Genomic DNA, 25936 nt, shown 5'->3' with positions numbered 1-25936 from the left:
TGAGGACCGCCACAGGAATGGAAGACCCAGAGTTACCTATGCTGCAGAGGATAAGTTCATTAGAGTTACCAGCCTCAGAAACTGCAGCCAAAATAAATGCTTCACAGAGTTCAAGTAACAGACACATCTCAACATCAACTGTTCAGAGTGGACTGTGTGAATCAGGCCTTCATAATCAAAATGCTGTAAAGAAACCACAACTGAAGGACACCAGTAGGAAGAAGAGACCTGTTTGGGCCAAGAAACACGAGCAATGGACATTAGACCAGTGGAAATGTGTCCTTTTGTCTGGAATCCAAATTGGAGATTTTTGGTTCAAAACGCTGTGTCTTTGTGAGACGTGGTGTGGGTGAATGGATGATCTCTGCATGTGTAGTTCCCACCGTAAAGCATGGAGGAGGAGGTGTTATGGTGTGGGGGTGCTTTGCTGGTGACACTGTCTGTGATTTATTTAGAATTCAAGGCACACTTAACCAGCATGGCTACTACAGCATTCTGCAGCGATAGGCCAACCCATCTGGTTTGGGCTTAGTGGGACTATCATTTGTTTTTCAACAGGAAAATGACCCAACACACCTCCAGGCTGTGTAAGGGCTTTTTTTTTTTACAAAGAAGGAGAGGGATAGAGTGCTGCATCAGATCACCTGGCCTCCACAATCCCCCGACCTCAACCCAATTAAGCTGGTTTGGGATGAGTCGTACGGCAGAGTGAAGGAAAAGCAGCCAACAAGTGCTCAGCGTATGTAGGAACTCCTTCAAGACTGTTGGATAAATCATTCCAGGTGAAGTTGGTTGAGATAATGCCAAGAGTGTGCAATGCTGTCATCAAGGCAAAGGGTGGCTATATGAAGAATCTCAAATATAAAATATATTTTAATTTGTTTAACACTTTTTTGGTTGCTACATGATTCCATGTGTGTTTTTTCATAGTTTTGATGTCTTCACTATTATTCTAAAATGTAAAAATATAAAGAAAATAAAGAAAAACCCTTGAAAGAGTAGGTGTGTCCAAACTTTTGACTGGTACTGTATATACACAGTACCACTCAAAAGTTTGGACACACCTATTCAGAGCTGTATATACACAGTACCAGTCCAAAGTTTGGACACACCTACTCATTCAAGGGTTTTTCTTTATTTTCACTATTTTTACTTAGGCCTTAGGCTGTAGGTTTGCCTTTTGCTTCTTTTTTTAAAAACAAAGTCCCTGGGCCTCCCACTCCTCTTTCTATTCTGGTTAGAGCCAGTTTGCGCTGTTCTGTGAAGGGAGTGGTACACAGCGTTGTACGAGATCTTCAGTTTCTTGGCAATTTCTCGCATGGAATAGCCTTAATTTCTCAGAACAAGAATAGACTGACAAGTTTCAGAAGAAAGTTATTTGTTTCTGGCCATTTTTATCCTGTAACCGAAACCACAATTTCTGATTCTCCAGATACTCAACTAGTCTCAAGAAGGCCAGTTTTATTGCTTTTTTAATCAGCACAACAGTTTTCAGCTGTGCTAACATAATTGCAAAAGGTTTTTCTAATGCTCAATTAGCCTTTTAAAATGATAAACTTGGATTAGCAAACACAACGTGCCATTGGAACACAGGACTGATGGTTGCTGATAATGGGCCTCTGTACGCCTATGTAGATATTCCATAAAAAATCAGCCGTTTCCAGCTACAATAGCCATTTACAACATTAACAATGTCTACACTGTATTTCTGATCAATTTGATGTTATTTTAATGGACAAAAAAATTGCTTTTCTTTCGGAAACAAGGACATTTCTAAGTGACCCCAAACTTTTGAAGGGATTCTTTAAAATGTCAAGCCGATTAGGTTTGGAAGCAAACAATAATGAGCAATCAAGCTCAAAGCCTGCCTTGTTTGTTTTGAATTTAACTTAATAAACTTTGTTGATCCTCAAAAGGGGAAATTCAATTTGTCACTAGCATAGGACACATTTTCAAAGGTCTGCTGGTTTTCCCCTGGCACCTGATGGCTTGGACACGAGGTCTCTGAAGTGTTGATGCAAAGATGACCTCAGACTTGCGTGACAAATCATGAATCATGAGATTTGAGTGTGTATGGCCTCTCTTCTCTCATTAACAGAAGGCTTTTGAGCATACAAATAATAGTGAAAGATGAGCTTTAGAACAGACTGGTGTAGAGAGCACTACTGTCCCAAACATTCTGTTCTTTGTATGGTCTCTCGGGGTAAGGCCCTTTACCTGGTCATAGGGGGATGTCACTTTCTGTTCCAGACGGTTAAGTAGTTTCTCAATGACCGACATGCGTCTGTTCAGCTCAGTTATCTACAGCAGAGAGAGAGACACACAGAGACGAGGAAAGGAAGGAAAGGGAGGAAAGGAGAGAAGAAGACAATAAAATACCAATTGTGACTGTATGGTATGTGTTGTAGTGTGAAAACCAGCACTGTGTATAAAATTAAAGCACAAGCTTCAGCCATGGGTTTTGGGTCATTCCAACCATGCTGAGTTTGAGCTTAATGTACCAATCCAGTTGTGAACAAGGGAACAGACTTTTGTCTCAAATACAAGTAATCTTGAAACTATGACACTAGAACATACAGTGCCTTCAGAGAGTATCTACACTCCTTGACTTATTCCACATTTTGTTGTGTTACAGCCTGAATTTAAAATGGATTAAATTGAGATTTTGTGTCACTGGCCTACACACAATGCCCCATAACATCAAAGTGGAATTATGTTCTCATAAATGTGTACAAATTAATAGAAATTGAAAAGCTGAAATGTCTTGAGTCAATAAGTATTCAACCCCTTTCTTACGGCAAGCCGAATTAAGTTCGAGTAAAAATGTGCTTAACAAGTCACATAATTAGTTGCATGAACTCACTCTGTGGGCAATAATAGTGTTTAACATGATTTTGTTTATGACTACCTCATCTCTGTACCCCACACATACAATTATATGTTAGGTCCCTCAGTCAAGCAGTGCATTTAATTTACAGATTCAACCACAAAGACCAGGGAGGTTTTCCAATGCAAAGAAAGACACTTATTGGTAGATATATAAAAAAAATATATATATATACATTGAATATCCCTTTGAGCATGGTGAAGCTATTAATTACACTTTGGATGGTGCATCAATACATCCAGTCACTACAAAGACACAGCCGTTCTTCCTTACTCAGTTGCCGGCGAGGAAGGACAACGCTCAGGGATTTCACCATGAGGCCAATGGTGACTTTAAAATAGTTACAGAGTTGAATGGCTGTGATAGAAGAAAACTGGAGGATGGATCAACAACAGTGTAGTTACTCCACAATAATAACCTAAATGACAGAGTGAAAAGAAGGAAGCCTATACAGAATAAAACATTTCCAAAACATGCATCCTCTTTGCAATAAGGCACTAAAGTAAAACTACAAAAGATTAGGCAAAGAAATGAACTTCATGTCCTGAATACAAAGCATTATGTTTGGGGCAAATCCAACATAATGTTAGGCCTACTGCTGCTAGGTAGCTCTCTCTCTGCTCTCCCCCTCCCCTCTGTCTGTCCTTGATTGCAGGAGTGAAGTCTGGTGTGCGGGAGTCAGGGTTCCAGCTGCAGCTCATTCACCATAATCACCTCAGCCTTTAAGACCCGGTCAAACTTTCCACTCATCGTCAGATCATAGTCAAGACAACCATGTTAGTCTCGCTGCCGACTCAACCGGTCTGTTTTCGCTCTTGTGTTTTTTGGACTGTTTATTTACTTTTTCTCCTGTGCCACAGATATTTGGAACCTGACTCCTGCCTCCGCTTCACTCCTGCCACCACCATCCTGCTCTCCACTATCGGGCCTCTCCTTTGGACTCACCACGGACACTAGGACATTACGGTACCACACCTGCCCTGACCTGGATCTGTACCCTCCCTGTAACCTGGACTTGCTCTTCCCCATTTATTGGAAACCTGGACTATTGAACATTATAATAAACCTGTTAAAACTTCTCTGGCTTGGTGTACTTGTCTGCATTTGGGTTCTATCCAGTTAAATCATAACAGTATGATCTGACCAACATGAACCCAGCAGACAGTAGCTCGGATACCACCCCAGAGTGCACTCAAATTTGGACTGCCATAGCCAATCAGGGCATTCTACTTGGCCAACATGATACCCTGTTTAAGACGATTGCTGAGGACAGTCAGGTGCTGCTTAATCAGGTTCAATTACTCACCAATCAAGTGTCTGCCCTTACTACCCCTTCAGCCCAGATCAGAGAGCCTTTTGTTCCTGCTCCAGAGCGCTATGACGGGAACATGGGAACCTGTGGCGATTTTTTGACTCAATGCTCGTTAGTGTTTGAACAACAGCCCCTCACCTACGCCTCAGAAAGAGCCCGTATTGCCTACCTTATCAACTCTACTAGCGGTTCCGCTCGTGCCTGGGGATCCGCGGTCTGGGAGAGTCAGTCGGACATTTGCAACGCTTACGTGGCCTTCACCACGGAGATGAGGAAGGTTTTTGACCACCCCGTACGAGGCAAGGAGGCTGCGAAACGGTTGTTTTCTCTTCGGCAGGGGGCTCGTAGTGTGGCGGAGATGGCAGTGGAGTTTCGGACTTTAGCAGCAGTGAGTGGTTGGAATGACGAGGCATTACAAGGAGTGTTCATCAATGCTTTGTCTGAGACTTTAAAAGATGAATTGGTGTCATATGATGAATCGCCTACGCTGGATAATCTTATTTCACTCACTATCAGGTTGGATAATCGGATTCGGGAGCGCCGCCGGGAGAGGAGTGTTAGTTCCAAGCAACCTGTCTGTCATCAACAAACTCCTCCCTGCATCGTCCCTACGGAGAGAGCCGGGTCTTCCCGAGTCGATACGAGGAGCACTGAACCCGAAGCCATGGAGGTGGGTCGTGCACGGTTGTCCTCAGAGGAGCGTGCACGTCGTATTCAGGCTCGGGTCTGCCTGTATTGTGGAGAAGCTGGTCATTTCGTTCCTTCCTGCCCAGTTCGTCCGGGAAAAGGGCCGGCTCATCATTTATGGGAGAAGTTTTGGTGAGCCGAGCAGCGGATTCTTCCTCTTCTCCCCGCATTCTGCTCCAGGCATCCCTCCAGTGGCAGTCCCAGAATTTCTCTGTTAGTGCGCTGATTGACTCTGGTGCCGACGAAAGCTTTTTGGATAGAGAGTGGGCTCAACAAATGGATTTGGAGACTGTTCCTATGGACTGTCCGCTGCAGGCTAAGGGTCTAAATGGACAATTGTTGACCCGCATTACCCATCAGACTGTTCCTGTTTGTCTTAGAGTGTCGGGAAATCATCAGGAGAACATTCAATTCCATATTATCGACTGCCCACAGACTCCCTGGTCCTTGGTATCCCCTGGCTCATAAAACACAATCCACACATTGATTGGGTGACAGGTAGCATTGTTTCATGGAGCACATTTTGTCATGTGAATTGTTTGTGTTCTGCTCAGACTCCTGCCAGTACTGTGCCTCAACCTCCACTGGAGTCCATGGATCTTTCTGCTGTTCCTGACGTGTATCATGACCTGGCATCCGTTTTCTGCAAACACAGAGCTACTTCTCTTCCTCCTCACCGGCCTTACGACTGCGCCATTGACCTCCAGCCAGGAGCCCCGCTCCCCAGCAGTCGCCTGTACAATCTCTCCCGGCCGGAGACGGAGGCTATGGAGAACTACATTCGGGACTCCTTGGCGGCAGGTATTATGCGTCCTTCCTCGTCACCTGTAGGAGCGGGATTCTTTTTTGTTGCTAAGAAGGATAAGACCCTCAGACCCTGTATTGATTACCGTGGACTTAACAACATCACCATTAAGAACAAGTATTCTCTGCCTTTGATTAATTCTGCTTTTCCCCTCCTTCATGGTGCTACCATCTTTACGAAACTGGATCTACGAAATGCGTATCACCTGGTGCGCATTCGTAAGGGTGATGAATGGAAGACTGCCTTCAACACACCCTTGGGACATTTTGAGTATCGGGTTATGCCTTTTGGGTTGTCTAATGCCCCTGCTGTTTTTCAGGCACTAGTCAATGATGTCCTTCGGGACATGTTGAATCGGTTTGTTTTTGTCTATCTGGATGATATCTTGATTTTCTCAGAGTCCTCCCAGGAACATGAACTGCATGTGCGCCAGGTGTTGCAAAGGTTGTTGGAGAACAAACTGTTTGTGAAGATGGAGAAATGTGAATTTCATGTGTCTGAGACCTCTTTTTGGGTTACATCATAGCTCAGGGGGAGCTGCGGATGGACCCAGCTAAGATCTCTGCTGTCACGGACTGGCCAGCTCCCTCTACCCGCAAACAACTTCAACGATTCCTGGGGTTTGCGAACTTCTATAGGAGGTTCATCAAGGACTACAGCCGCATTGCGGCGCCACTCACCGCTCTCACCTCCATCTCACGACCGTTCGCTTGGAATGAAGGGGCCGAATCAGCGTTCGAAGAACTGGAAACATCGCTTCGCCTCGGCTCCCATTCTGATGCAGCCGGACCCCGACCGCCAGTTTGTCGTGGAGGTGGATGCATCCGACACTGGGGTAGGTGCAGTGTTGTCACAACGTTCTCCTGAAGATAACAAACTGCATCCCTGTGCTTTTCTCTCAAGGAAACTTTCTCAGGCAGAGAGGAATTATGATGTTGGAAATCGTGAACTGCTCGCCGTTAAGCTGGCTCTCGAGGAGTGGCGACATTGGTTGGAGGGGCGGAACAACCCTTCATCGTTTGGACGGATCATAAGAATCTGGCTTACCTCCAGTCAGCGAAGCAGCTCAACCCCCGTCAAGCCAGGTGGGCACTATTTTTGGGAGATTCAATTTTTCTCTGTCTTACCGTCCTGGGTCACGTAACGTCAAGCCTGACGCCCTGTCTCGTGTTCATTCGGCTGTTGATACTGGTAGTAACCCTGAACCCATTTTGCCTCCTACCTGCAGTATTGCAGTCATCACATGTGACATCGAGGGGATTGTTAGACAGGCTCAACATCATCAAGCTGACCCTGGGAGGGGTCCTCCTAACCGGATGTTTGTCCCTGAGTCTGCTCGCTCCCAGGTACTTCAGTGGGCTCACTCGTCTCCCCTTACCTGTCACCCTGGAGTTTCGCGGACCCTTGACTTTGTGCGACGGAAGTTCTGGTGGGCCACGATGGAGGCGGACACTCGAGCCTTCATTGCTGCTTGTACGGTATGTGCACGAAGTAAAAACTCCACCCAGGCCAGCGCTGGTCATCTACGACCTCTACCTATACCCAGCCGGCCCTGGTCGCATATCGCTATGGATTTTGTCACTGGACTTCCCCCTCATCTGGTAAGACTGTCATTCTTACGGTGATTGATCGTTTTCTAAGTTCGCTCATTTTTTGGCCCTACCTAAACTGCCCACTGCCAGAGAGACGGCTGATATTTTGGTTGAACATGTGTTCCGCTCTCATGGTCTACCCACGGATATTGTCTCTGACAGGGGTCCCCAGTTTGTCTCCCAGGTGTGGAGAGCTTTCTGTAAAGCTTTGGGCATTACATCCAGCCTGTCCTCTGGATATCACCCCCAGACCAACGGGCAAGCCGAGAGAGCGAACCAGGAGATGGAGACCGCACTTCGCTGTGTCACTGGGTCTAACCCTGGGTCATGGAGCTCCATGCTCCCCTGGGTGGAATATGCTCATAACACCTTGACTAACGCTTCCTCTGGTTTGTCTCCTTTTCTGTGTGCTCTGGGTTATCAACCTCCCCTGTTCCCTTCCAAAGAGAGGGAACTTGCGGTACCCTCGGTGCAGTCCCACATGCGCCGCTGCTGCAAGGTCTGGAGGAAGGCCAGGGTAGCTCTGTCCCGAGCTTCGGCGTACAGGCAGAGGCAAGCCAACCGTCACCGGTCCCAGGCTCCCGGTTACTCTCCTGGTCAAGAGGTATGGCTGAAGTCACGGGACCTTCCATTGAAGGTGGAGTCGAAGAAGATGGCGCCTCGTTTTATAGGACCGTTCAAGATACTGTCTATTGTTAACCCCTGCGCGGTTAAGCTACAGCTTCCTGCCTCCCTACGGGTTCATTCCACCTTTCATGTTTCCCAGATTAAGCCTGTGTCGGTTAGCCCTTTGTGCCCGCCCTCTCGTCCCCTCCTCCGCCCAAGATCGTGGGTGGGGGTCCGGTCTACACTGTCCGGCGACTTCTGGATGTTCGCCGCCGGGGTCGTGGTTTCCAGTACCTGGTGGATTGGGAGGGTTATGGTCCTGAGGAACGTTCCTGGGTGCCCAGGAGCTTCATTGTGGATTCTGCTCTGGTTCGTGAGTTTCATAGGTTACATCCTGATAAACCCTGTCGGCCGCCAGGTGGCGTCCGTAGAGGGGGTACTGTTAGGCCTACTGCTGCTAGGGTAGCTCTCTCTCTGCTCTCCCCCTCCCCTCTGTCTGTCCTTGATTGCAGGAGTGAAGTCTGGTGTGCGGGAGTCAGGGTTCCAGCTGCAGCTCATTCACCATAATCACCTCAGCCTTTAAGACCCGGTCAAACTTTCCACTCATCGTCAGATCATAGTCAAGACAACCATGTTAGTCTCGCTGCCGACTCAACCTGTCTGTTTTCGCTCTTGTGTTTTTTGGACTGTTTATTTACTTTTTCTCCTGTGCCACAGATATTTGGAACCTGACTCCTGCCTCCGCTTCACTCCTGCCACCACCATCCTGCTCTCCACTATCGGGCCTCTCCTTTGGACTCACCACGGACACTAGGACATTACGGTACCACACCTGCCCTGACCTGGATCTGTACCCTCCCTGTAACCTGGACTTGCTCTTCCCCATTTATTGGAAACCTGGACTATTGAACATTATAATAAACCTGTTAACTTCTCTGGCTTGGTGTACTTGTCTGCATTTGGGTTCTATCCAGTTAAATCATAACACATAACACGTCACTGAGTACCACTTTACATATTTTCAAGCGTGGTGGTTGCATCATGTTATGGGTATGCTTGTCATCAGCAAGCATACCCAGGGAGTTTTTTGGGGGATAAAAATAAACAGAATAGAGCTAAGTACAGGCAAACCCCTAGAGGAAAACCTGGTTCAGTCTGCTTTACAACAGACACTGGGAGACAAAATCACCTTTCGGCAAGACAATAAGCTAAAACACATGGTCAAATATACACTGTAGTTGCTTACAAAGATGACAGTGAATGTTCCTGAGAGGCGTAGTTACAGTTTTGACTTAAAATTGGTGTCAAAGGCGTCAGTGAATTGCGGTGGGCGAAGTCAAACGCAGGACACAGAGCTGATCCGAAAACGTACTTTACTTGAAAGTAAAATCGAGAACAAACAATCTCCACACAGGGAGGAAATAACCTGCACACTAACGACTGCCGATCATGAATACAATCACACACAACACACAGTGTAAGACAGAGGGTTAAATAGGGAAGACAATACAACATAATGGGAAACAGGTGTACACAATCAAGACAGAACAAGTCGAACACAGAAACATAGACCGGTAGCAGCTAGTACTCCGGTGACGACGAACGCCGAAGCCTGCCCGAGGATCTAGGATGTCCCTCCTAGGGACCCAGCGCCGTTCCTCTGGACCGTACCCCTCCCACTCCACGAGATACTGCAGGCCCCCCACCCGACGCCTCGAATCCAAGATGGAGCGGACTGAGTACGCCGGAGCCCCCTCGATGTCCAGAGGGGGCGGAGGAACCTCTCGTACCTAAGACTCCTGGAGTGGACCAGCTACTACCAGCCTGAGGATAGACGCATGGAACGAGGGGTTAATACGGTAATTAATAGGAAGTTGTAACTGTCACGAGCCGGCTCAAGTTCGTAACAAAAGGGAGACACGTGGAAACAAGGAATACTCAAAGTATATATTTATTAACTAAAGTAAACTAAATCAAATAACAATGGTGTGTGTAATCAGTAATCAGTAGTGTAAGTGAGTGTTTGCATGCATGAATGTAATATGGAAAGGTGTTGAGAGGTGCCAAAGCAACAACCAAAAAGCCACAAAAATACCACAACCAAAGTCAAAGTATCTGCCTGGAGAGAGTCTCGTCAATGAATGTGGAAGAGGTCCATTTATGCTGGGACACACCCGGCCCAGGTATTTCTCATGTAGCTGACGACCCTCCCAACTCCGCCCACCGGCATCCTAATAAGGAAACAAGAGCAAAGAGAGAATACGGCAGACAGAGTGGGAGGGTCGTCACACCCCCCCCATAAAACCGGGGACCAACAAGGACCCCGGACCAACGTACCAGCCCCTGCGTCCCAAACCGACAAATTGTACATGTTCACACCTCCACTTGCCCCAACCATCATCCTCCTCTCCAGACCTCAGGAACCTTTACACAGGAAGCAACTTTAAGAGGAAAGAAGAACACAAGACTAGGAGGGGACAAACAGGAAAGATAGAACATGACAAAATCAATGGTCGGTCACATCAATATTCAGGAACAGGGCGCACGAGAGAGCGCATCAGCAATCACGTTATCAGTCCCCCGGATGTGCCGCACATCTAGATGGAAGGATTGTAAAAATAAACACCATCTCATTATCCTCTGATTAGGACACCTCATGGACCTCAAAAAGGTGAGAGGGTTATGGTCGGTGTAGACCACAATAGGTACTACTCCCGACCCGACATACACTTCAAAGTGTTGTAGCGCCCATATGAGTGCTAATGCTTCTTTTTCAATTACCGAATAGTTCAACTGATAATGGTTAAACTTTTTGGAAAAGAAACTAACAGGCCTCTCAACCCCAGCCACATCTGCTTGCAGCAAAACTGCACCTGCCCCCACATGACTAGCATCCACCTGCAAGGTAAATGACAAATCCACACGAGGAGCAGCCAGTACCGGAGTTGAGGTAAGCAACCTCTTTGAATCTTCGAAAGCCTGTTGACAACGAGAAGACCATACGTACACAGCCTTAGCTTTCAGCAAATCTGTCAAGGGAGCGACCACAGTAGAGAAGTTCCTACAAAAACCACGATAATACCCAATCATTCCCAAGAAACGCATCAGTTCCTTTTTAGTAGTTGGTAGTGGAAAAGCATCAATAGCTACCACTTTAGCTCGAACAGGACGCACTTCACCCTGCCCAACCACAATTCCAAGGTATGTAACAGTCGCCTGAGCAAACTCACATTTAGCCAAATTTATCGTGAGGCGACCCGCAGCCAGACGTCTGAACAAGGCTTGAATACGGGACAGATGTTCCTCCCAAGTATCTGCATATATCACTACATTGTCCAGATAAACAGCGCACCCGGCCAGACCAGAGACAACCCTGTTCATAAGTCGCTGAAAAGTGGAAGGCGCATTACGCAGTCCGAAACTCATAACCGAATACGAGTACAGACCAAAAGGTGTAATAAAGGCAGAGATTTCACGTGCCCTACTCGTCAGTGGCACCTGCCAATAGCCCTTTAACAGGTCAAATTTGCTCACAAACTTAGCTGCGCCGACTTGATCAACGCAGTACTCCATCCGAGGAAGAGGAAATGAATCCGGCTTAGTGACATCGTTTACCTTACGGTAGTCCGTACAAAATCTGTTTGTTCCATCCGATTTACTGACCAAGATACAGGGAGAAGCCCAACTGGAGAAAGAAGGCTCTGCTATTTTACTCTCCAGCATGTACCTGACCTCAGCATCCAGACAACGCAGTTTCTCTGAAGAAACTCTATAGAACCATTGACGAATGGGGTCAGCATCTCCAATGTCAATATCATGTTCTATTAAGTTTATACGTGTAGGTGTATCAGAAAACAACCCTGGAAATCTCTGAATCAAACCAACCATCTCTTTCCGCCCATCAACAGGTAGATGATTAAGAAGGCTATCTAAAATCTCCAGTGTCTCTGAATTTTTCAATCTACCCTGCAGTATGCAATCGTCGGGTCCAGAAACATCTTCCTGCTCCTGCACAGACCTAGCATGACCAGAACCCAGGGAATAAACAGTATCAGCCAAAAGAACAGCCTTACCGTCCTCTGTAGACCCCCCCTGTTCAGTCTCAGAGGAACGTGCATAATAGGGTTTTAACAAATTTACATGGCACAGTTGGTGTGCTTTCCTCCGTTCTGGAGTGGCAACTAGATAATTTTGCTCAGTGTACTGGCGCACCACTGTATATGGACCTTGAAACTTGGCTTGAAAAGGAGAACCAACAATTGGCAGCAGAGCCAAAACCTGATCACCAGGACTAAAGTGATGAGGCTCAGCTCGGCGATCATATATGATCTTCATCCTGTCCTGTGAAGATGATAGCTTCTCTTTAGCCATTTCACCAGCGGCATACAAGCGTCGCCGAAAATCACATACATATGATAACAGGGACTGAGGAGGCTCGGGAGACTTCCAGTCATCCTGGAGAACAGATAAAAGCCCACGCACCTTATGTCCAAACACTAGGTCATTTGGACTAAAACCTGTGCTCTTCTGTGAAACCTCCCTAGCAGCTAACAGTAACCAAGGCAACCCCTCCTCCCAATCCTTATCCATCTCAGTACAATAAGCTCTCAACAAAGACTTAAGTGTTTGATGGAAACGTTCCAGTGCTCCTTGACTTTGGGCATGATAGGCGCTAGACAAGTTGTGTTTAATATGGAGTTGTTGGAGAACCTGACCAAAGAGATTAGAGGTGAAATTAGATCCTTGATCACTTTGAATGACCTTAGGGATTCCAAACAGTGAGAGAAACTGAGTCAAAGCTTTTAACACAGACTTAGTCGTGATAGACCGGAGAGGATAGGCAGCAGGAAACCTAGTGGTCTGACACATCACTGTCAACAAATAATTACTACCCTTTCTAGAATGAGGCAGAGGACCAACACAGTCAATAATCAGATACTCAAAGGGTTTACTGAGTACAGGAACAGGGAACAGTGGTACCGGCTTAATAGCTTGATTAGGTTTACCAGTTAATTGACAGGTGTGACAAGTTTTGATGAAATCAGAAACATCCCTCTTTAGTCTTGGCCAAAAGAAATGTCGTAATATGCGATTGTAGGTTTTTCTCACACCCATATGCCCAGCAACGTCGTTGTGAGAAGTTGTCAGCACCAACTCACGAAGCTTAACTGGTACCACAACCTGACTAATCGCCTCCCCTAGAAAACAACTACCATGAGACATCCACTTTCTCATCAGGACCTCCTCTTGGAGAAAATAGCCCTGTGCGACATCTCCCAACTGTTCCACAGGCACAATTTGGTCCCGCAACTCTTCTAATGTAGGGTCAGTCCGTTGCGCCTCGATTAAATCGGAGCGGGATACAGATAACGGGATAACAGGGAAAACAGTAACAGACTTCTTTGTGGTATTCTCGTTAGCCAGTTCTGTGACCAAGTCGTCATGGATCATAGAACGCGTCACTGCACACGCAGAGAACACCTCTGGGAAGTTCTGCGCACTCTCATCAGGAATCCCTACAATTGAAGGCTTAGTGGAAACCACTAAAGATGGAAACACGATAGGCCACACACGCTCCCCAGCCAAGTTATTTCCAAGGATCACGTCAATACCCTCAATAGGCAATGAAGGACGCACTCCCACAACAACCTCACCTTTCACCAGTCCACAATCCAACATCAGTTTATGCAAAGGAACTGACAGAGTGTTCAAACCTATTCCCCTAATTAGAACACTATTCCCCGAATCAGTCTCCGCAGAGAAGGGTAACACAGATTCCAACACAAATGATTCAGAGGCACCTGTGTCTCTTAGGATCTTTACTGGCACTAGGTTCTTACTTCCTAACATAGACACAAAACCCTCTGTAACGAAAGGTAAATAGTATGGAACAATATAGCCTTTCACATGGCTCTGGGCATGAGACAATGCGTCAGGAGTGAACTGATGTGGAACAGGTGCTGCTAACGCTGTAGGCCTCGATTTACCATAAGCACCTGTACTGAATTTACCCCTAGACCTAAGAATCGGACATTCATTTTTCCAATGACCTAATTCTTGACAGTAGTGACACTCTTGACCAAAGTCAGTTTTACCACGGGTATCAGGCTCAACCCTAGTTGAATGAAACTCTGCCCGGGAACCGAAGTATCTCGGCGAGCGAGGCCCAAATCTCTGCGAACGCCCCCACTCACTCCGAATACGGGGTTCTGCAAAAACATTTTTTTGAGTCAACACATATTCATCTGCCAAAACTGCAGCTTCAGCGACAGTCTTTATTTTTCGTTCGTTAATGTACGTCGCTATACGATCAGGGATTGTGTCCTTAAATTGTTCTAACATAATCAGATCACACAGCCCTTGGAAAGTCATAACTGCAGAGGCGGAACACCAGCGATTAAACTGTGAAGATAATATTCACGCAAACTCAACATGAGTCTGCTGATCATCCCTTTTTAAAGTTCTAAATCGTTGGCGGTAAGCCTCAGGGACCAATTCGTAACTCTGTAACACAGCCGTTTTAACCTTATCATAACTAACACTGTTGGCTACACTAAGAGCTGAATATGCTTCTTGCGCTTTACTAGTCAGCACACACTGCAACATCAAAGTGCGATCAGAATCAGGCCAACTCCTAGCGTTAGCAACACGCTCAAACAACGAAAAGAATGTCTCCGGGTCCTTTTCATTAAACTGGGGCAACAACCGTAAATTCCCAACAATATCAAATGTGTCTGGATTACGACCAAAAGAGGAACGACCCCTAGGTAACTCTGGATCACCTTCCCAGAGCAAACTCTGCCCTGAGAGCTTTCCTTCCCTAACCAACTCTAGTCGCTCTTGTTGCAGCTTGATTTTAGCACGCTCCATATCCTGTTTAAATTCCAATTCCCTTTCATATTTTACACGATCATGCTCCATTTTAGCTTGTTCATGCTCCATTTGTAACAGAAGCAGTTCTTTCTGCTGTTCAAAAAGAATACTACTATGACTAACCGATGGAGCGGTCATTGTAACATATCGGGGAGACAACGTGTCCTCAGCAGAGGCTGCCCCAGTGGTAACATCCAGAATACCACTCTCCATCAAATTGGCCTTCAATATTAACCTAATATAATTTTTTTGACGTTTATCACTAATTTCAACCTTGTAGTGTTCAGCAACCTTCAACAGCTGTTCTTTAGTACATAATTCTAACAGTTCTTCTGATGGAAAGCGAATGAACTCGTCTACATTAGACGCCATAATCAGGAAAAAAAATTAATATATATATCATAATAATCTCGCTCAACCCCATCTGCTGAGCACACCAGACACAAGAGAAATGACAATCACACCGAGTACCACAGAAGAGAGATGGGATATAGAGCTTCCCCAAAACCTACAATAACTCAACCCTAGTCTTCGTGCAGATTCGCGGTGGGTAATTACGCACTGTAGCCCGCTGGCAAGGAATGAAACCCCCCAGCACGCTGGTAGATTCCCCCAAGCCACGGATGTGCCCCCGAGACAACTGCTCAGTCCACAGACACCACACAAAAATAACAAACATTTAACCATGCCCAACGTATCCCAAAACAAAACACGTCACTAAGCCTATCAGGGGAAAAAGCTATAGCTCCAGGTAGCAAATGTCATTACCCTACCCAATCTCCCACTGAGGTACACAGCCGATTGTACTCACCTCCGACCGATGTCCCAACAGCGAGTAGAGCAAGAGTTTCCAGGCTGGGCAGGGCCTGGAAACTAACCAATGTACTCTCTCCAACGCAGTACACAACCCAAAGGCAACCAATACTGGTCCTATCAAACTCAAACAAACTAACAAAATTTACAAAGAAAGACCCTACATAATTGGACATTAACTCCACGTTCTCCCAAACACAACCAGTTCAAGATCCCGGACGAACCCCCACTTGTCACGAACCGGCTCAAGTTCGTAACAAAAGGGAGACACGTGGAGACAAGGAATACTCAAAGTATATATTTATTAACTAAAGTAAACTAAATCAAATAACAATGGTGTGTGTAATCAGTAATCAGTAGTTTAAGTGAGTGTTTGCATGCATAAATGTAATATGGAAAGGTGTTGAGAGGTGCCAAAGCAACAACCAAAAAGCCACAAAAATACCACAACCAAAGTCAAAGTATCTGCCTGGAGAGAGTCTCGTCAATGAATGTGGAACAGGTCCATTTATGCTGGGACACACCCGGCCCAGGTGTTTCCCATGTAGCTGACGACCCTCCCAACTCCGCCCACCGGCATCCTAATAAGGAAACAAGAGCAAAGAGAGAATACGGCAGACAGAGTGGGAGGGTCGTCACATAACCTATAACAAACCTCGTTCAATCTCCTCAGGACTTTAAATGGCCCCACAAACTGCCGACCCAGCTTCCGGCAGGGCAGGCGAAGGGGCAGGTTTCGGGTCGAGAGCCAGACCCGATCTCCCGGTGCAAACACCGGAGCCTCACTGCGGTGGCGATCGGCGCTCGCCTTTTGTCGCCTGATAGCCCGCTGCAGGTGTACATGCGCAGCGTTCCAGGTCTCTTCCGAGCGCCGGAACCACTCGTCCACCGCAGGAGCTTCGATCTGGCTCTGATGCCAAGGTGCCAGGACCGGCTGATAACTTAACACACACTGAAAAGGCGTAAGGTTAGTTGAGGAGTGGCGAAGTGAGTTTTGGGCTATCTCTGCCCAGGGGATATATCCCGACCACTCCCCCTGCTGGTCCTGGCAATAGGACCTCAGAAACCTACCCACATCCTGGTTCACTCTCTCCACCTGCCCATTACTCTCGGGGTGAAAAACTGAGGTTAGGCTAATCGAGACCCCCAGACATTCCATGAACGCCCTCCAGACTCTAGAGGTGAACTGGGGACCCCGATCTGACACTATATCCTCAAGTTACTCCGTAGTGCCGGAAGACGTTTGTAAACAGGGCGTCAGCAGTTTGTAGGGCTGTAGGGAGACCTGGAATAGGAATGAGATGGCAGGCCTTCGAAAACTGATCCACAATGACCAAGATCGTAGTGTTCCCCTGTGAGGGGGGAAGGTCCGTGACAAAGTCCACCGATAGATGAGACCACGGCCGTTGTAGAACGGGTAGGGGTTGTAATTTCCCTCTGGGCAGGAGTCTAGGTGCCTTACACTGGGCGCACACCGAGCAGGAGGAAACATAAACCCTCACGTCCTTGGCTAAAGTGGGCCACCAGTACTTCCCACTAAGACAGTGCACTGTCCGACTGATGCCAGGATGACCAGAGGAGGGTGACGTGTGAGCCCAATAGATCAATCGATCACGAACCTCGAGCGGCACGTACATCCGACCCTCCGGACACTGGGGGGGAGTAGGCTCGGTATGTAACGCCCGCTCGATGTCCGCATCAACCTCCCACACCACCGGTGAACCAGACACGACGCCGGGAGTATGGGAGTGGGCTCAATGGACCTCTCCTCTGTGTCATATAGTCGGGACAGGGTGTCTGCCTTAGCCTTCTGGGAACCTGGTCTGTAAGTGAGCGTAAACACAAATCGAGTGAAAAACATAGCCCATCTTGCCTGACGAGGGTTCAACCTCCTCGCCGCCCGGATGTACTCCAGGTTACGATGGTCAGTCAAAATGAGGAAAGGGTGTTTAGCCCCCTCAAGGCAATGCCTCCACACCTTCAGGGCTTGAACCACAGCTAACAGCTCCCTGTCCCCCACATCATAATTGCGCTCTGCCGGACTGAGCTTCTTAGAAAAGAAAGCACAGGGGCGGAGTTTTGGTGGCATACCCGAGCGCTGAGACAGTACAGCACCGATCCCAGCCTCGGACGCATCCACCTCAACTTGGAATGCCAAGGAAGGATCCGGATGAGCCAGCACCGGAGCCGAAGTGAACAGGTCCTTCAGATGCCTAAAAGCCCTGTCCGCCTCAGCCGACCACTGCAGACGCACAGGCCCTCCATTTAGCAAGGAGGTAATGGGAGCCGCTACCTGCCCAAAGCCCCGGATAAACCTCCGGTAGTAATTGGCAAAACCCAAGAACCGCTGCACCTCCTTCACCGTGGTTGGAGTCTGCCAATTACGCACGGCCGAAACACGGTCAATCTCCATCTCCACACCTGACGCGGACAAGCGGTGTCCCAGGAAGGAGATGGACTCTTGGAAGAACAGACATTTCTCCGCCTTCACATACAGGTCATGCTCCAACAGTCTACCAAGCACCCGACGAACCAGGGAAACATGCTCGGCTCGTGTAGCGGAGTATATTAGAATGTCATCGATATACACCACTACACCCTGTCCATGCAGGTCCCGGAAAATGTCATCCACGAACGATTGGAAGACTGAAGGAGCATTCATCAGACCGTATCGCATGACGAGGTACTCATAGTGCCCCGAGGTGGTACTAAATGCTGTCTTCCACTCATCTCCCTCCCGATTACGCACTAGGTTGTACGCGCTCCTGAGATCCAATTTTGTGAAGAAGCGCGCCCTGTGCAATGACTCCGTCATACTAGCAATCAGAGGTAGTGGATAGCTGTATTTTATTGTGATCTGAATTAGACCACGGTAGTCAATGCACGGGTGTAAACCACCATCCTTCTTCTTCACAAAAAAAGAAACTCGATGACGCAGGGGAAGTGGACGGCCGTATGTATCCCTGTCTCAGATATTCGGTGACATATGTCTCCATAGCCACCGTCTCCTCCTGAGACAGAGGATACACGTGACTCCAGGGAAGCACAGCGCCTACCTGGAGGTTTATCGCACAATCCCCCTGTCGATGGGGTGGTAATTGAGTCGCCTTCTTTTTTACAGAAGGTGAGAGCCAAATCGGCATATTCAGGCGGAATGTGCATGGTGGGAACTTGGTTCGGACTTTCCACTGTCGTTGCCCCTACGGAAACACCTACACACCTCCCCAAGCACTGATCAGACCATCCCTTGAGAGCCCTCTGTTGCCATGAAATAGTGGGGTCATGAGAAGCTAACCAGGGAAGCCCCAACACCACGGGAAATGCAGGAGAATCAATCAGATACAAACTAATTATCTCCTCATGCCCCTCCTGCGTTTTCATCCTGAGAGGCGCTGTGACTTCCCTAATCAACCCTGACCCTAAAGGGCGGCTATCTAGGGCATGGATAGGGAAGGGCACATCGACTGGCACAACAGGAATCCCTAACTTATGGGCAAACTGACGATCGATAAAGTTCCCAGCTGCGCCTGAATCTACTAGCGCCTTATGCTGGGACTGAGGAGAAAACTCGGGAAACACAACATTCATACACATATGCGCAACAGGGAGCTATGGGTGAGTTGGTTGCCTACTCACCTGGAATGGCTCATCAGTGCGCTGCCTACTGCCTCGACTCCTAGGAGACCCTCCCCAGCACCGACCATCTGTGTGTCCTCTGCGGCCACAGTTGGTGCAGGGGACGGCCCCTCTCCTGGTCTCCCTCATGGCAGCACCTCCGAGCTCCATAGGGGTAGACTCGGAAGTGCTGGGGGATGGAATGGACGGCCCCTTATCCGGACGTCCGCGGGTAGCCAACAGGGTATCCAGTCGAATCGACATGTCCACCAGTTGGTCCAGGCTTAGGTTGGTGTCCCTGCAGGCCAATTCCCGACGCACGTCCTCCCTCAAGCTACATCGGTAGTGGTCGATGAGGGCCCACTCATTCCATCCCACGTTGGCAGCCAGAGTCCGAACGTCCAGTGCGAATTCCTGCGCGCTCCTCTTCCCCTGTCTGAGGTGGACTAGACGCTCACCCGCCACTTTTCCCTCTGGTGGATGATCGAATACCGCCCTAAAGCGGCAGGTGAACTCCGCATAGCTGACAGTAGCGGCGTCTATTCCCCCCCACTCGGCGTTGGCCCACTCCAGTGCTTTACCGGACAGACAGGAGATGAGGGCGGACACGCTCTCGTATCCCGAGGGGGCTGGGTGGATGGTTGCCAGGTAGAGTTCTACCTGGAGCAGAAAACCCTGACACCCGGCAGCTGTGCCGTTATAAGCCCTCGGGAGCGAGAGCCGAATCCCACTGGACCCCGGAGGTGAAGCGATGGGTATCGATGATGGTGGTGGTGTAATCGGAGGAGGTATAGGAAGACCTCCTCTCTCCCATCGCTCCATGGTGTTCACCACACGTTCCATGGCGGTGCCGAGAGCCTGGATCATGGCCGCTTGTTGTTGTACGCGTTCTTCCATTGATCCGGCTGGCACCACTGCTCCTGCTGACTCCATGTCGTAGGTGTGTGATTCTGTCAAAGGCGTCAGTGAATTGCGGTGGGCGAAGTCAAACGCAGGACACAGAGCTGATCCGAAAACGTACTTTAGGAAATAACCCGCACACTAACGACTGCGATCACGAATACAATCACACACAACACACAGTGTAAGACAGAGGGTTAAATAGGGAAGACAATACAACATAATGGGAAACAGGTGTACACAATCAAGACAGAACAAGTCGAACACAGAAACATAGATCGGTAGCAGCTAGTACTCCGGTGACGACGAACGCCGAAGCCTGCCCGAGCAAGGAAGAGGGGCAGCCTCGGCTGAATCCGTGACAATTGGCTTGAAAATCTATGGCAAGACTTGAAAATGGCTGTCTAGCAATGATCAACAACCAACTTGACAGAGCTTGAAACCATTTTTTAAGAATAATGTGCAAATATTGTACAATCCAGGTGTGCAAAGCTTTTAAAGACTCACAGAAAGACTCACAGCTGTAATCGCTGCCAAAGTTGATTCTAACGTTTATTGACTCAGGGGTGTGAATACTTATGTAAATGAGATATTTCTGTATTTCATTTTCAATAAATTAGGAAACATTTCTAAAAACATGTTTCACTTTGTCATTGTATTGTGTGTAGATGGGTGAGATTTTTTATTTATTAAAAAAATATTGAATTCAGGCTGTAACATAACAAAATGTGGGATTAGTCAAGGGATATTAATACTTTCTAAAGGCACTTTATCTGAAGCAGTGTGTTCCCACACAAACCACTAAATTCTGAAAAACATTTCCACAATTATTGAGAGGTCCTCACATACAATGAATCGCACAAAACCATAATAGGAGTCCATCACTAGAGCTGAGATTTAAAAGCTTTTATAGAAAACAAAAGTCGATTTAAAACAATATGTACTTTTCTGTGAGGTTTGGTGTCATAATTTACTATATCAAACAAAACCGCATTCCTTTCAATTTTAATGAATGGGTGCTTTTTGACCCACCATTTATGCTATCTGCATTTTATATATACTGAACAAAAATATAAACGCAACATGCAACAATTAATGATTTTACTGAGTTTCAGTTCATATAAGGAAAATCAGTCAATTGAAATAAATGCATTAGGCTTTAATCTATGGATTTCACGTGACTTGACAGGGGTGCAGCCATAGGTTGACCTTGGAGGGCATAGGCCTTGGAGGGCATAGGCCAAACCACTTGGCAGCCAGGCCTACCCACTGGGGAGCCAGGCCCACCCAATCAGAATGAGTTTTTCCCCACAAAAGGGCTTTATTACAGACATTTTACATCCCTCACTAACATGGATGTAAACAAATTTGTGCACAAAATTTGAGATAAATGCATTTTTTGTGCGTGGAATTTTTATTTCAGCTCATGAAACATGGGACCAACACTTTACATGTTGCGTTTATATTTTTGTTCAGTGTACACTACATGACCAAACATATGTGGACACCTGCTCATCAAACAACTCAATCCAAAATCATGGGCATTAATATGGAGTTGGTCCCCCCCTTTGCTGCTACAGTGAGGGAAAAAAGTATTTGATCCCCTGCTGATTTTGTATGTTTGCCCACTGACAAAGACATGATCAGTCTATAATTGTAATGGTAGGTTTATTTGAACAGTGAGAGACAGAATAACAACAAACAAATCCAGAAAACCGCATGTCAAAATTTTTATAAATTGATTTGCATTTTAATGAGGGAAATATTCATGAAGCTCCCGACGAACAGTTCTTGTGCTGAAGTTGCTTCCAGAGGCAGTTTGGAACTTGATAGTGAGTGTTGCAACCAAATACATACTTTTTTATGCATAGTGTATGTACAGCACCAGTTTGATTGAATCTAGCTCTTGATTTGAAAACACAAGATGAATGCTTAGTCTACCAGTACACAACAGACAGATCATATGCCGGAAGAGCTAACATAGACACTTCTGAGAAAGGCTTGCCATTGGCTGCCGATAAGAGTTTGGAGACTGATGCACAGATTGATGTCACGGCTTCTTTTGATCGCTGACAAACACGTTGCTCTGCTGTTGGCACACTTGTCTGCGCTGCTCTCTTCTCTTCTTTTCAACGTCTCCCTAACTTCCTTAGTGTTGCCCAGCTGTGAGACTAATTTAGCATGATACAGGATATCTCAATCTTTTCTAAGGTGGGAATGAGAGAGAGTACAGCTGGGATTGAGAAGATAAAGCTCTTTGATATTGTGACAGACTATCGTCTTAATGCCCTTTTGTTTTGTTGTTTTCTTTGGCCTTATCTACTCCTCAGTGGTAGATGGTCTGATTGGTTCGGGAAACATTGATATTTGCTAAAATGTTTATTTAAAAAATATATGTTGTGTTTTCTGTCTCCTATCTTCTGATAAATAACTTGATACAAGTAGTGAAATAAGCTACATTTATGTTGTGGAGAGGACATTGATTGATTGATTGATTCACTGATAAAATGACCAACTAATTAGTTTAGTATTTTTGCTTGATTGACAGATGTAAACATAACCATGTCAATAATCGTACATGTACAGTGACTATCATAAGTATTCACCTCCCTTGGATTTTGTCAAATTTTGTTGCGTTACAAAGTGGGAATTAAATGGATTACATCGTGATTTTTTTTTGGCTACGTAAAGTGAAAGAGCTGTATCTCGCACCTCAGCTAATGTGAGGTGTAGCTATCCCAACATCTCCTTTCCAACTGAAATCCGCAGGTCGTGGCCGACCCTATGCCGCCCCACTTATTCTGTAGTGTTTTCACTGTGAACAAAAAAAAGGGGGTTGAGCCCTGAGCTGCTTTGGGCTGACCTTCTGGGCAAGGTGTGTCTTTGCACTAAATCCCATCTACTCGAATTACCCTGCTGCCCCAGAGCTGGAAAGGAAGTGAAAGTCACTTGCAACCTAATGCTACAGCCGCCAGAAACAAACAGAGCAGACGAAGCCAACTAGCATCATTTTCTGTTCTTGGATCTAAATCAACTCGACCCCAATAGAGAAAAAGAAGCGAGAACGACTGCTCATGACCAATCCATAAACCGGATAAACATTGGAATGAATTTTGAAAGGTGGAAGAGTGATTCCAAAATGGCCACCGTTCTCACTTGTAAGTGTTGGGTTGCGTTTTTAGCCTGATAGCTACGTTAGTTGCTAACCTTAGTGGGTTCATTGTTCAAGCTAGCTAACAAGGCTACTTAGCTAGCTAACATCTTCTGTATTCTGACTGTTTTGTATTCAAAGGAATCCAACAATAGCATCATGTAGCTACACTGCATAAACCCCACAAGATGCCCAATGCCTTTATTTCAACTAGCTAATGTTAGCTAGCTAAAGCCAGATATGCAGATTGGTGACATGATAGTGTGTTTCATTTGTTGATGATAATGCTAGCTACCTAGGTGGTTGACAGCATTTTCGGCCCAGGACCACCCCAAACAATGTGGTTGTGCAAACCCAAACACAAGAAGTTCTCACAACCAACAGAAAATAAACCCAATACGTAACATGATCAACTTAAATGCGTCCTTGTGGCTTTCTCCAATTTAAATATGGTGTTTACTGGCTGTCAACACCCCAATACAATAGTAATCCTTACAAGACAAAAAAGGCACTTTAACATTTACAATTTTTCTATTATACTTATTCCCTCGGGACGAGCCAATCCAAAACAAAACGTACATCTACAATACGGCAAAACGTGCAGCCAAACCAAAATGTGCACCAGGTCTACTCACTGGCTAAACACAAAAATCGTATTGACTGCCCACCCTCGAAAGAACAAGTTGTCCTTACCACGGACATGCCAAACTTCAAGGGGAAACTCCTGCAACATCAGACTCCAGTGAAAGGAGTCAGCGTTTTGTGGATCTAGTCTTTTGCAGGAATACGAGAGGATTATGATCTGTATAGACAACTAGCGGGGTAGAAGCTGACACAAAATCTCAAAGTGCTGAAGAGCCAGGATCAAAGCGAACACTTCTTTCTTGATGGTGGAGTAGTGTTTTTGATAGGAGGCTAACTTCTTCAGAAAGTACCCCACAGGGTACTCGATACCACTGTCTTGCTGTATGAACATAGCACCTGCTCCTTAATTACTGGCATGTGTACAAAGAAAATGGAGAATGGCAATCTGGAGCAGCAAGCACCGGTGAGGAGACTAAAATGGCTCTTGTCTTCTAAAACGCCACTTGACAGTCTGAGTTCCAACGAAAAGTGACTTTGGGACTGGTCAAATCCGTAAGCGGGCAACAGCCTGGGCAAAGTTCTTCCAAAATGCCCGGTAGTAGCCAGCCATCCCCAAGAATTGGCGCAGGTCCTGGCGAGAAGTTGGCACAGGAAGGTTATTGATGCCATGACCGGTCGACTTTTCCTTGGCCCACCACTTTTCCGAGGTATTTCCCTGTTGCTTGGGCGATTTCACTCTTTGACAGGTTAACTGTCAAGTTGGCAGATGCAAATAGTTTGAACAGGCTCCATAATGTCCTGAAGGTGTTCTGGCCAGGTGGCACTTAATACTACCACATTGTCCAGATATCTCTTAGCATTTTCCAGATCACATAGAACGACCTTTGAAACGTGGCCCCTGCATTTTGCAACCCATCAGGAGTGACAAAAGCCGACAGCTCAGAGGGACCTGCCAATATACCTTCAGCAGATTTAACTTGCTAACGTACTTAGCAGTGCCAGCACGGTCCACACAATCGTCGACCCTAGGCAAAGGGTATGTGTCTGGCTTAGTAACAGCATTGAGCTTGTGAAAATCGTAACAAAAATGCAGAGACCCATCCGCCTTAAGTACTAATATACAGGGCGACCTCCTGTTGCCATGTTGTGCAATGCCGTGCGCAAGCATGAACTCCACCTCGCTGTGGAGTTTCTCACTCTTTTCAGGGTTTACTCGATAGGCATGCTGTTTATTTCAGGGCAGAGTCCCAAACATCAATGTCTTGCTCTAGTACATTTGTCTGAGTTGGCACATCTGCGAATAAACCCTGATATTCTAAAAGCAGTGCAGCAATGTCGTCTTTTTCCTCTGTAGACAAGTGTGCCAAAAAGCCATCATGGCTAGAGTCAACAGTGACGGCAGTGGCTACAGGCAGAGGATCGCTACCGGTTCCCGCAGACTTCTCTGCCAGATTGCAACAGGAGATGTATGGCTTCAACATGTTGACATGACACAGCCTGTTTTTTGTCTCTGCTCCGGTGTGGCAGTAAGGTAATCCAGATTAATAACTTTTCTCTCTATGGGGTAAGAGCCTGAAAAGCGAGCTTACAACGGTGACATCGGGCCATTCGATCATACCAGACTTTCATTTTGGTTTGAGTCTTTTCCATATTATCACTGGCAAACTCAAAGGCACGGTTCAATCTGTATTGAAAAGTGCTTACCTGCTCCAACGGACCTCTCACATAATGTCCAACCACGAGCTCATTCAGACTGAAACCGACAGACTCCTGAACATCCTCCAATGCTGCAAATAGCACTAGGGCCACCCCTTCATCCCGGTCTTTCTCGAACTCAAAGCAGTAAGCTCTCAACATAGACTTCAAAGTCTGATGAAATATCTCAAGAGCGCCTTGAGACTGGCTGATATGCACTAGAGGGGTATTTGGTATTTATTAGGATCCCCATTAACTGTTGCAAAAGCAGCAGCTACTCTCCCTGGGGTCCACACAAAACATGAAACATGAAACATGAAACATGAAACATGACATAATACAGAACATGAATAGACAAGAGCAGCTCAACGACAGAACTACATACATTTGTTAAAAAGGCACACGTAGCCTACAT

General features: G+C 46.7%; 1 protein-coding gene across 2 annotated transcripts in view; it reads right to left on the bottom strand.

Annotated features, from left to right (window-relative positions):
- The window catches only part of LOC121550703 (melanophilin-like), a 167270-nt gene that overhangs the window by 34106 nt on the left and 107228 nt on the right, over positions 1–25936 (bottom strand). For both annotated transcript variants that reach the window (XM_041863064.2, XM_041863070.2), the window contains exon 9: positions 2218–2301. In XM_041863064.2, coding sequence (XP_041718998.1) covers positions 2218–2301 — 84 coding nt within the window. The remainder of the gene's footprint in view (positions 1–2217; positions 2302–25936) is intronic.

This window comes from Coregonus clupeaformis, chromosome 4 (assembly GCF_020615455.1).
Source record: "Coregonus clupeaformis isolate EN_2021a chromosome 4, ASM2061545v1, whole genome shotgun sequence".
NCBI classification, from domain to species: domain Eukaryota; kingdom Metazoa; phylum Chordata; class Actinopteri; order Salmoniformes; family Salmonidae; genus Coregonus; species Coregonus clupeaformis.
The sequence above is the reverse complement of the archived record's forward strand: the minus strand, read 5'-3'. Positions and strand labels throughout refer to the sequence as shown.